The sequence below is a fragment of the Ranitomeya variabilis genome, chromosome 3 (assembly GCF_051348905.1).
Source record: "Ranitomeya variabilis isolate aRanVar5 chromosome 3, aRanVar5.hap1, whole genome shotgun sequence".
In the NCBI taxonomy this organism is placed as follows: Eukaryota; Metazoa; Chordata; class Amphibia; order Anura; family Dendrobatidae; genus Ranitomeya; species Ranitomeya variabilis.
This window is the reverse complement of record NC_135234.1, coordinates 770511993-770524966: the sequence shown is the minus strand read 5'-3', so window position 1 is coordinate 770524966 and position 12974 is coordinate 770511993. Positions and strand designations below refer to the sequence as shown.

The 12974-nt window shown below is 56.2% G+C and overlaps 1 protein-coding gene across 2 annotated transcripts in view; it reads left to right on the top strand.

Moving 5' to 3' along the window:
- The window catches only part of CHRDL2 (chordin like 2), a 113916-nt gene that overhangs the window by 59777 nt on the left and 41165 nt on the right, over positions 1-12974 (top strand). Inside the window, exons 3-5 of one of the 2 annotated variants that reach the window (XM_077299882.1) lie at positions 9749-9842; positions 10236-10378; positions 11899-11992. In XM_077299882.1, coding sequence (XP_077155997.1) covers positions 9749-9842; positions 10236-10378; positions 11899-11992 — 331 coding nt within the window. Of the gene's footprint in view, positions 1-9745; positions 9843-10235; positions 10379-11898; positions 11993-12974 lie in introns of both variants that reach the window. The other variant, XM_077299881.1, reaches the window with a different exon arrangement.

Sequence of the window (12974 nt, the reverse complement as noted above, 5' to 3'; positions counted from 1 at the left end):
GTCACCAACCAATAGCTGATACCCACCACTGACTAGCTGGTAACTACCAACCCATAGATAGAAACAAACCAGCAGTCATCAACTGGAACCCAACAGTCACCAACCAATAGCTGATACCCAACACTAACTAGCTGGTAACTACCAACCCATAGATAGAAGCCAGCAGTCATCAACTGGTACCCAACATTCACCAACCAATATACCAACCATTAAGTAGCTGGTAACTACCAATCCATAGATAGAAACCAGCAGTCATCAACTGGTACCCAACAATCACCAACCAATAGCTGATAAACACTATTGGGTAGATGGTAATACCAACCCATGGATACAAGCCACCAGTGTTTAACTGGCACCCAATAGTCAAAAACCAATAGCCGAGTCTCATCAAAATGTAGCCGGTAAAAAATTAACCAATAGATAGAAATCACCAAGCAATAGTTGGTAATTAGCAGCCGCAAATCTTTAGCTGATCCCAGCCAAGAAGTAGCTAGAAACAACCAATTAATAACTGATAACTAGCAACAACCGAATAATAGCGGATGCCAAAAAATGAGTAACTAGTAATAACCATCCAATGGATAGAAAGTGCCAGTCTAGAGCTGGTTACCAGCAATCTCCATCTAACAGCTGATGCCATCCAAGAATAAGATGACAACAACCGACGTATATCCTATAGTTAATGACAAGCAGCTGGTGACCAACACAACAACCACTAACCACCAGCTGGAACCCTCTGAGCTGAGACTGGTAAACTAGAAACCCACAATTCTTCAGCTGGTAAGCAGCACCCTATAACTTGTGAGCAAAGACCAAAGTTCACCAGCCAGAGGTAAAGGGTATGATGCCAAGTTGAATACACTCTTGAAACAAATAATGCCCCCGGAGTGCCCCTTTAGAAAGTATTTACACCTTCTTTAAAAGTAAGAATGCGACCTAATTGCATCTTCACCAAAAGTGATGGTTCCCCCTTTGTGCCACCCACCCGCAAATAGTAATGAAGTTTACACTCTCCTAATAGTCCTTCTGTCTCGTGCACAGATGTCACGGAGCAGTGAGGTCCTTGGATGGAGAATGGTCCATGGCTCTGTACAGATGTTGCAGTGCATTGACGTCCATGGATGGAGAATGGTCCATGACTCCAGCACAGATGTCACGGTGCAGTGAGGTCCTTGGATGGAGAATGGTCCATGGCTCCTGCACAGATGTCATGGTTAAGTGAGGTCCTTGGATGGAGAATGGTCCATGGCTCCTGCACAGATGTCGCGGTGCAGTGAGGTTCTTGGATGAAGAATGGTCCATGGCTCCTGCACAGATGTCACGGTGCAGTAAGGTCCTTGGATGGAGAATGGTCCATGGCTCCTGCACAGATGTCGCGGTGCAGTGAGGTCCTTGGATGGAGAATGGTCCATGGCTCCTACACAGATGTCGTAGTGCAGTGAGGTCCTAGGATGGAGAATGGTCCATGGCTCCTGCACAGATGTCACAGTGCAGTGAGGTCCTTGGATGGACAATGGTCCATGATTTCAGCACAGATGTCATGGTGCAGTGAGGTCCTTGGATGGAGAATGGTCCATGGCTCCTGCACAGATGTCACAGTGCAGTGAGGTCCTTGGATGGACAATGGTCCATGATTTCAGCACAGATGTCATGGTGCAGTGAGGTCCTTGGATGGAGAATGGTCCATGATTTCAGCACAGATGTCATGGTGCAGTGAGGTCCTTGGATGGAGAATGGTCCATGGCTCCTGCACTGATGTCACAGTGCAGTGAGGTCCTTGGATGGAGAATGGTGTTTGGCTCCTGAACAGATGTCGTGGTGCATTGACCTCCATGGATGGAGAATGGTCCATGGCTCCTGCAAAGATGTCGTGGTGCAGTGACAGCTTTGGATGGAGAATGGTCCATGGCTCCTGCACAGATGTCGTGGTGCAGTGCCGTCCTTGGATGGAGAATGATCCAAGGCTCCTGCACAGATGTCGTGGTGCAGTAAGGTCCTTGGATGGAGAATGGACCATGGCTCCTGCACAGATGTCGTGGTGCAGTAAGGTCCTTGGATGGAGAATGGTCCATGGCTCCTGCACAGATGTCGCGGTGCAGTGAGGTTCTTGGATGAAGAATGGTCCATGGCTCCTGCACAGATGTCACGGTGCAGTAAGGTCCTTGGATGGAGAATGGTCCATGGCTCCTGCACAGATGTCGCGGTGCAGTGAGGTCCTTGGATGGAGAATGGTCCATGGCTCCTACACAGATGTCGTAGTGCAGTGAGGTCCTTGGATGGAGAATGGTCCATGGCTCCTGCACAGATCTCACAGTGCAGTGAGGTCCTTGGATGGACAATGGTCCATGATTTCAGCACAGATGTCATGGGGCAGTGAGGTCCTTGGATGGAGAATGGTCCATGGCTCCTGCACAGATGTCACAGTGCAGTGAGGTCCTTGGATGGACAATGGTCCATGATTTCAGCACAGATGTCATGGTGCAGTGAGGTCCTTGGATGGAGAATGGTCCATGATTTCAGCACAGATGTCATGGTGCAGTGAGGTCCTTGGATGGAGAATGGTCCATGGCTCCTGCACAGATGTCACAGTGCAGTGAGGTCCTTGGATGGAGAATGGTGTTTGGCTCCTGAACAGATGTCGTGGTGCATTGACGTCCATGGATGGAGAATGGTCCATGGCTCCTGCAAAGATGTCGTGGTGCAGTGACAGCTTTGGATGGAGAATGGTCCATGGCTCCTGCACAGATGTCGTGGTGCAGTGCCGTCCTTGGATGGAGAATGATCCAAGGCTCCTGCACAGATGTCGTGGTGCAGTAAGGTCCTTGGATGGAGAATGGACCATGGCTCCTGCACAGATGTCGTGGTGCAGTAAGGTCCTTGGATGGAGAATGGTCCATGGCTCCTGCACAGATGTCACGGTGAAGTGAAGTCCTTGGATTGAGAATGGTCCATGACTCCAGCACAGATGTCACGGTGCAGTAAGGTCCTTGGATGGAGAATGGTCCATGACTCCAGCACAGATGTCGCGGTGCAGTGAGGTCATTGGATGGAGAATGGTCCATGGCTCCTGCACAGATGTCGTAGTGCAGTGAGGTCCTTGGATGGAGAATGGTCCATGGCTCCTGCAAAGATGTCGTAGTGCAGTGACGTCCTTGGATGAAGAATGGTCCATGGCTCCTGCACAGATGTCACAGTGCAGTGAGGTCCTTGGATGGACAATGGTCCATGATTTCAGCACAGATGTCATGGTGCAGTGAGGTCCTTGGATGGAGAATGGTCCATGATTTCAGCACAGATGTCATGGTGCAGTGAGGTCCTTGGATGGAGAATGGTCCATGGCTCCTGCACAGATGTCACAGTGCAGTGAGGTCCTTGGATGGAGAATGGTGTTTGGCTCCTGCACAGATGTCGTGGTGCATTGACGTCCATGGATGGAGAATGGTCCATGGCTCCTGCAAAGATGTCGTAGTGCAGTGACAGCTTTGGATGGAGAATGGTCCATGGCTCCTGCACAGATGTCGTGGTGCAGTGAGGTCCTTGGATGGAGAATGATCCGTGGCTCTGCACAGATGTTGTAGTGCAGTGAGGTCCTTGGATGGAGAATGATCCGTGGCTCTGCACAGATGTCGTGGTGCAGTGACTTCCTTGGATTGAGAATGGTCCATGGCTCTGCACAGATGTCGTAGTGCAGTGAGGTCCTTGGATGGAGAATGGTCCATGGCTCTGCACAGATGTCGTAGTGCAGTGAGGTCCTTGGATGGAGAATGGTCCATGGCTCTGCACAGATGTCGTAGTGCAGTGAGGTCCTTGGATGGACAATGGTCCATGATTTCAGCACAGATGTCATGGTGCAGTGAGGTCCTTGGATGGAGAATGGTCCATGGCTCCTGCACAGATGTCACAGTGCAGTGAGGTCCTTGGATGGAGAATGGTCCATGGCTCTGCACAGATGTCGTAGTGCAGTGAGGTCCTTGGATGGAGAATGGTCCATGGCTCTGCACAGATGTCGTAGTGCAGTGAGGTCCTTGGATGGAGAATGGTCCATGGCTCCTGCTCTGCCATTGTGTCCAACTACATTGGTGTAATGCTGACAGTGAAACACTTTAAAGTGGCGCACGCTCGAAGATCGGGGACACACGGCTAGAAGTCCTGGGCATGTGCTCTGCTCCGGATCCTCACCACCAGCGATGCTTCTGCTATTTTCTTTTCTTTTCCCATATTGTTCCCCTTTGAATTTTGCACCCAGGACACTGCTCCTGCGCCCGCCCCAACGCTGCGCCCGGAAACCAACAGCCACTGGCCCCATAGATAGAAGCCACAGGACCAGAATGATGAGGGTTGTAGTTCTCTGCACCTGTGTACAGACCCTGTTTTTTAATCCTGGGCGCCCCTGGGAACGCAGTGTGGTCACCTCAGAGGGGCAGACCCGGCTTTTACTGTCTGCAGTCCTTAATAAATGACTAAAATGAACATATATGTAATTGAATCCTTGTTATGCTGGGAATTATTTCCGGCAGTGATGGCGTTAACCCCCCGGGGGGCTGCGCACACTAACACTGCCCTATTCTTTGTCTGCAGTGGAGGGTTTTGCGGCGCGGTCCCTTTACAAGCCACAAGATTTTTGTTCCTAATCCCATTGAGCGCTGCTCCGGAGCAGTGACCGAACAAGGCCTCATTCATAAGCTGCAGAGCGGTGTCTCACTGGCTCCATGATAGAGAAAGACACAACGTCACACATGCCGATGACACCGGAGCGGCCACCTGTCCCCTGGGATCAACGGGGACACTCCTGCACCCCCCAGACATGGCACTGACCACCCCTGCACCCCCCAGACATGGCACTGACCACTCCTGCACCCCCCAGACATGGCACTGACCACCCCTGCACCCCCCAGACATGGCACTGACCACTCCTGCACCCCCCAGACATGGCACTGACCACCCCTGCACCCCCCAGACATGGCACTGACCACCCCTGCACCCCCCAGACATGGCACTGACCACTCCTGCACCCCCAGACATGGCACTGACCACCCCTGCACCCCCCAGACATGGCACTGACCACTCCTGCACCCCCCAGACATGGCACTGACCACCCCTGCACCCCCCAGACATGGCACTGACCACTCCTGCACCCCTCAGACATGGCACTGACCACCCCTGCACCCCCCAGACATGGCACTGACCACCCCTGCACCCCCCAGACATGGTACTGACCACTCCTGCACCCCCCAGACATGGCACTGACCACCCCTGCACCCCGCCAGACGTGGCACTGACCACTCCTGCACCCCCCAGACATGTCACTGACCACTCCTGCACCCCCAGACATGGCACTGACAACCCCTGCACCCCCAGACATGGCACTGACCACCCCTGCACCCCGCCAGACGTGGCACTGACCACTCCTGCACCCCGCCAGACATGGCACTGACCACTCCTGCACCCCCCAGACATGGCACTGACCACCCATGCACCCCGCCAGACGTGGCACTGACCACCCCTGCACCCCCCAGACATGGCACTGACCACCCCTGCACCCCCCAGACATGGCACTGACCACTCCTGCACCCCCAGACATGGCACTGACCACCCCTGCACCCCCAGACATGGCACTGACCACCCCTGCACCCCCCAGACATGTCACTGACCACCCCTGCACCCCCAGACATGGCACTGACCACTCCTGCACCCCCAGACATGGCACTGACCACCCCTGCACCCCCAGACATGGCACTGACCACCACTGCACCCCCAGACATGGCACTGACCACCCCTGCACCCCCCACACATGGCACTGACCACCCCTGCACCCCGCCAGACATGGCACTGACCACCCCTGCACCCCCAGACATGTCACTGACCACCCCTGCACCCCCAGACATGGCACTGACCACTCCTGCACCCCCAGACATGGCACTGACCACTCCTGCACCCCCCAGACATGGCACTCACCACTCCTGCACCCCCCAGACATGGCACTGACCACTCCTGCACCCCCAGACATTGCAGTGACCACCCCTGCACCCCCCAGACATGGCACTGACCACTCCTGCACCCCGCCAGACGTGGCACTGACCACCCCTGCACCCCCAGACATGGCACTGACCACCCCTGCACCCCCAGACATGGCACTGACCACTCCTGCACCCCCAGACATTGCAGTGACCACCCCTGCACCCCCCAGACATGGCACTGACCACTCCTGCACCCCGCCAGACGTGGCACTGACCACTCCTGCACCCCCCAGACATGGCACTGACCACTCCTGCATCCCCCAGACATGGCACTGACCACTCCTGCACCCCCAGACATGGCACTGACCACCCCTGCACCCCCCAGACATGGCACTGACCACCCCTGCACCCCCAGACATGGCACTGACCACCCCTGCACCCCCCAGACATGGCACTGACCTCCCCTGCACCCCCCAGACATGGCACTGACCACCCCTGCACCCCCAGACATGGCACTGACGACCCCTGCATCCCCCAGACATGGCACTGACCACCCCTGCACCCCCCAGACATGGCACTGACCACCCCTGCACCCCCCAGACGTGGCACTGACCACTCCTGCACCCCCAGACATTGCAGTGACCACCCCTGCACCCCCCAGACGTGGCACTGACCACTCCTGCACCCCGCCAGACGTGGCACTGACCACTCCTGCACCCCCCAGACATGGCACTGACCACCCCTGCACCCCCCAGACATGGCATTGACCACCCCTGCACCCCCAGACATGGCACTGACCACCCCTGCACCCCCCAGACATGGCACTGACCACTCCTGCACCCCGCCAGACGTGGCACTGACCACTCCTGCACCCCCCAGACATGGCACTGACCACCCCTGCACCCCCCAGACATGGCATTGACCACCCCTGCACCCCCAGACATGGCACTGACCACCCCTGCACCCCCCAGACATGGCACTGACCACTCCTGCACCCCCCAGACATGGCACTGACCACTCCTGCACCCCCAGACATGGCACTGACCACCCCTGCACCCCCCAGACATGGCACTGACCACCCCTGCACCCCCAGACATGGCACTGACCACCCCTGCACCCCCCAGACATGGCACTGACCACTCCTGCACCCCCAGACATGGCACTGACCACTCCTGCACCCCCCAGACATGGCACTGACCACCCCTGCAGCCCCCAGACATGGCACTGACCACCCCTGCACCCCCCAGACATGGCATTGACCACCCCTGCACCCCCAGACATGGCACTGACCACTCCTGCACCCCCAGACATGGCACTGACCACCCCTGCACCCTCCAGACATGGCACTGACCACCCCTGCACCCCCCAGACATGGCATTGACCACCCCTGCACCCCCAGACATGGCACTGACCACCCCTGCACCCCCCAGACATGGCACTGACCACTCCTGCACCCCCAGACATTGCAGTGACCACCCCTGCACCCCCCAGACATGGCACTGACCACTCCTGCACCCCGCCAGACGTGGCACTGACCACTCCTGCACCCCCCAGACATGGCACTGACCACTCCTGCATCCCCCAGACATGGCACTGACCACTCCTGCACCCCCAGACATGGCACTGACCACCCCTGCACCCCCCAGACATGGCACTGACCACCCCTGCACCCCCAGACATGGCACTGACCACCCCTGCACCCCCCAGACATGGCACTGACCTCCCCTGCACCCCCCAGACATGGCACTGACCACCCCTGCACCCCCAGACATGGCACTGACCACCCCTGCACCCCCCAGACATGGCACTGACCACCCCTGCACCCCCCAGACGTGGCACTGACCACTCCTGCACCCCCAACCATGGCACTGACCACCCCTGCACCCCCCAGACATGGCACTGACCACTTCTGCACCCCCCAGACATGGCACTGACCACTCCTGCACCCCCAGACATGGCACTGACCACCCCTGCACCCCCCAGACATGGCACTGACCACTCCTGCACCCCCAGACATGGCACTGACCACTCCTGCACCCCCAGACATGGCACTGACCACCCCTGCACCCCCCAGACATGGCACTGACCACCCCTGCACCCCCAGACATGGCACTGACCACCCCTGCACCCCCCAGACATGGCACTGACCACCCCTGCACCCCCAGACATGGCACTGACCACTCCTGCACCGCCAGACATGGCACTGACCACCCCTGCACCCCCAGACATGGCACTGACCACCCCTGCACCCCCCAGACATGGCACTGACCACCTCTGCACCCCCAGACATGGCACTGACCACTCCTGCACCCCCCAGACATGGCACTGACCACCCCTGCACCCCCAGACATGGCATTGACCACCCCTGCACCCCCAGACATGGCATTGACCACCCCTGCACCCCCAGACATGGCACTGACCACTCCTGCACCCCCCAGACATGGCACTGACCACCCTTGCACCCCCCAGACATGGCACTGACCACCTCTGCACCCCCCAGACATGGCACTGACCACTCCTGCACCCCCCAGACATGGCACTGACCACCCCTGCACCCCCCAGACATGGCACTGACCACTCCTGCACCCCCCAGACATGGCACTGACCACCCCTGCACCCCCCAGACATGGCACTGACCACCCCTGCATCCCCCAGACGTGGCACTGACCACCCCTGCACCCCCCAGACATGGTACTGACCACTCCTGCACCCCCAGACATGGCACTGACCACCCTTGCACCCCCCAGACATGGCACTGACCACCCCTGCATCCCCCAGACATGGCACTGACCACTCCTGCACCCCCAGACATGGCATTGACCACTCCTGCACCCCCCAGACATGGCACTGACCACCCCTGCACCCCCAGACATGGCACTGACCACCCTTGCACCCCCCAGACATGGCACTGACCACTCCTGCACCCCCAGACATGGCACTGACCACCCTTGCACCCCCCAGACATGGCACTGACCACCCCTGCATCCCCCAGACATGGCACTGACCACTCCTGCACCCCCCAGACATGGCACTGACCACCCTTGCACCCCCCAGACATGGCACTGACCACCCCTGCACCCCCCAGACATGGCACTGACCACCCTTGCACCCCCCAGACATGGCACTGACCACCCCTGCAGCCCCCAGACATGGCACTGACCACCTCTGCACCCCCCAGACATGGCACTGACCACCCCTGCATCCCCCAGACATGGCACTGACCACTCCTGCACCCCCAGACATGGCACTGACCACTCCTGCACCCCCAGACATGGCACTGACCACCTCTGCACCCCCAGACATGGCACTGACCACCCCTGCAGCCCCCAGACATGGCACTGACCACCCCTGCAGCCCCCAGACATGGCACTGACCACCTCTGCACCCCCCAGACATGGCACTGACATCACAGATTTATTACAGCCGCCTCATAATAATTCTCTGTATTCTCGGCAGACATGGCGCTATTGTCTGCAGCGCACCGAGAGGGAAAAGCCTGACAAGTCTCTAAAGTAACCAAGAATGTTTCCATTCAATGACAGCAAGCAGGGACCTGGACATAAGGATACAAAGCTGCAGAACGTTTGAAGGAGAATTTACTGTGAGCGGATGACAATCCCGTCCCGTCATCAGGGGAAATCCAGTATTCGCTTGACCTTGCTGTCAGTGAATGGAAACATTTAGAGGGTGAAACCTGATGATGAGGGTTTGCTACAATTGTATCCGGTCTAGACAATCCTCTGTGAGAAGGCAGCAAATAATCCTCTGTGTTTCTTCTGTGTGTCCAGCAGGGCGGCAGCGTCAGCTGCTACAGAATAAAGTGTCCTGTCCTGCACTGCGTCCACACTGTCACGGACCCTCAGCAGTGCTGCCCCAGATGTGTAGGTAAGTGGCCCCCGGAAGGAGGATGCAACCCCACCCATGCATATTGTCAGACTGCTGCATTCAGGGAGCTCAAGTTTTTATTAAATTGCCCCCTAACAACTTATTTTTGGTTCCAAAATGAAGGACCACGACGCATTGAGGCACAGGAGAGAGCGTGGCTTGCTGTCAGTGAATAGTGACGGAGCTGCGGAGCTCTTCTTGGCCTAATGCTCCTCAGACTGAGGTTTTGTGACAATTGTATCCAGTGTAGACATCTTCCTATCCTCAGATTGTTGCAATGTATCAGTCTGATCTGTCTGGATCTTCTGTCTAGACGAGATACAATTGTAGCAAACCTTCAGCTGTGAGAGGTTGTGATACGCTGCTGCTCAGGCCGTGTGCTCTTTCCTGCAGAGCCGCACTCCCCCTCCGGTCTGCGGGCCGCTCCGAAGGTCTGCCAGCACAATGGGACGACGTACCAGCAGGGCGAGATGTTCACCACCCAGGAGCTGTTCCCGTCCAGACAGTCCAACCAGTGCGTGCAGTGCAGCTGCTCGGTGAGTGCCAGCCGCGGACCCCCATAGTGCGGACCCCCATAGTGCGGACCCCCCATAGTGCGGACCCCCCATAGTGCGGACCCCCATAGTGCGGACCCCCCATAGTGCAGACCCCCCATAGTGCAGACCACCCATAGTGCGGACCCCATAGTGCAGACCCCCATAGTGCAGACCCCCATAGTGCGGACCCCCATAGTGCAGACCCCTTTAGTGCGGACCCCCCATAGTGCAGACCACCCATAGTGCAGACCCCCATAGTGCAGACCCCCATAGTGCAGACCCCCATAGTGCGGGGTCAGCTGCGGACCCCCCATAGGGAGCAGATCCCAAAATCAGCCGTCCCAGAGAGGAGCCCTCCTGTCCCCTCTGAGAGGGGCCTACTACCATTGCATTGTTGTCCCCTTTGATTGCTGTAATACATTTATAGAAATCTTGCTGTCAGTGAACAGAAACCTTCCTATTAAAGGGGTTATAAACTTTTAGAGAAACATAGCTGCGTTTTTTTTCCCAAAACAAATAGCGTCCCCCCTGACCATGGGTTGCATTTGGCACTGAGCTGCTATACCACGTGCAACCCATAGTCAGGGGTGGCGCTGTTTCTGAAAGAAAGCCACCATGGTTTTCTAATCCTACTCACAGCTGAGGGTTTGTTGCATTGTATCCAGACTAGACAAACATTGTAACAAACCATCAGGACACAATATGTGCTTCAGTGTTTAGTTTACTGTCTACATCGGATACAACTGTAACAAACCCTCAGCTGTGACAAGTATCAGGGCCATACAGCCCCTGAATGTGAACAGAAAGCTGAGGTCTTCTTACATTCATACTACAACCACTATCATCCTCCAGAAATGGCCTTAAAGGAATTTGCTGGGAGTTGTAGTTCCCCAGCGGCCATGATCCTGACTCGACCCCCTGTCTGAGGTGGTGGGGGCATCCTGGCAGCAGCCGATGTCAGTCTGTTCCAGGAAAGCCTCAGCTTTTATGTTCTGCTTCACTTTTTTCAGCTCTCGGTGGATTTTGTGGGAGATTTGATGTGATCTTTACTGCATATGGGAGGGGAAGAATAATATGAGGGGCCCCAGAGGTGCGGAGTGGGGACCCGAGGGATGGCTCACGTCACCCCTCCAATGTGTCTGTGGGGTCTCTGCGCTGCTGACACCCGTATTCAGCTGCCAGTGTATTCAGTGCTTTCATTACTCGCTGTTCTAGGATCTCTGCTTGCTGTCGTTACTGTGAACATTCAATATTGACATTTACAGGCTTAGATCTTGTACTTTTCATAGCTGAGGGTTTGTTGCAATGTTTCCTCGCTGAGAACAAATCCCCCCCACGTCCTGATAGTCTGTTACAATGTATCAGTCTGGAGTCCGGGGTCATGATACAAATGTACCAAGTCCTCCTCTGTGAGAAGTCTGACCTGTCGGCAATGCTCCCATTCACTGGCAGCAGCAGAGGTCTGGAAACCATCGTTGTAAAATTATAATGAGATCTCCTGTGATTGGCTGTTATTTCAGGACGGGCAGATCTACTGCGGCCTGGTGACCTGTCCTGAGCTGGTCTGCGCCTCCCCACTGACCGTACCGGACTCCTGCTGCCCAGTGTGCAGAGGTAAGAGGCTGCCGCTCGCAGTGCACACCTCAGCTGCTGCAGAACCTCATGAGACACCGCAGGTGCAGCAGAACCTCATACTGCACACCTCAGCTGCTGCAGAACCTCATAATACACCTCAGCTACTGCAGAACCTCATGAGACATCTCAGCTGCTGCAGAACCTCATGAGACACCTCAGCTGCTGCAGAACCTCATAATACACCTCAGCTGCTGCAGAACCTCATAATACACCTCAGCTGCTGCAGAACCTCATAATACACCTCAGCTGCTGCAGAACCTCATAAGACATCTCAGCTGCTGCAGAACCTCATGAGACACCTCAGCTGCTGCAGAACCTCATAAGACACCTCAGCTGCTGCAGAACCTCACAAGACACCTCAGTTGCTGTAGAACCCCCTGCACACCTCAGCTGCTACAGAACCTCATACTGCACACCTCAGCCGCTGCAGAACCTCATACCGCACGCCTCAGCTGCTACAGAACCCCATAATACACCTCAGCTGCTATACAACCAAATATTACACACCTCAGCTTCTGCAGAACCTCATACTGCACACCTCACCTGCTGCAGAACCTCATAAGACACCTCAGCTGCTGCAGAACCTTCTACTACACCTCAGCTGCTGTAGAACCTCATACTACACAGCTCAGCTGCTGCAGAACCTCATAATACAGTTGTGGCAAATGTTTTGAAACTGACACAAATTTTGTTATTCTCCAGACTCCTGCCCCTTGTTCTCCAGACTCCTGCCCCTTATTCTCTACACTCCTGCCCCTTATTCTCCACACTCCTGCCCCTTATTCTCCAGACTCCTCCCCCTTATTCTCCAGACTCCTCCCCCTTATTCTCCAGACTCCTGCCCCTTATTCTCCACACTCCTGCCCCTTATTCTCCAGACTCCTGCCCCTTATTCTCCAGACTCCTCCCCCTTATTCTCCAGACTCCTGCCCCTTATTCTCCAGACTCCTGCCCCTTATTC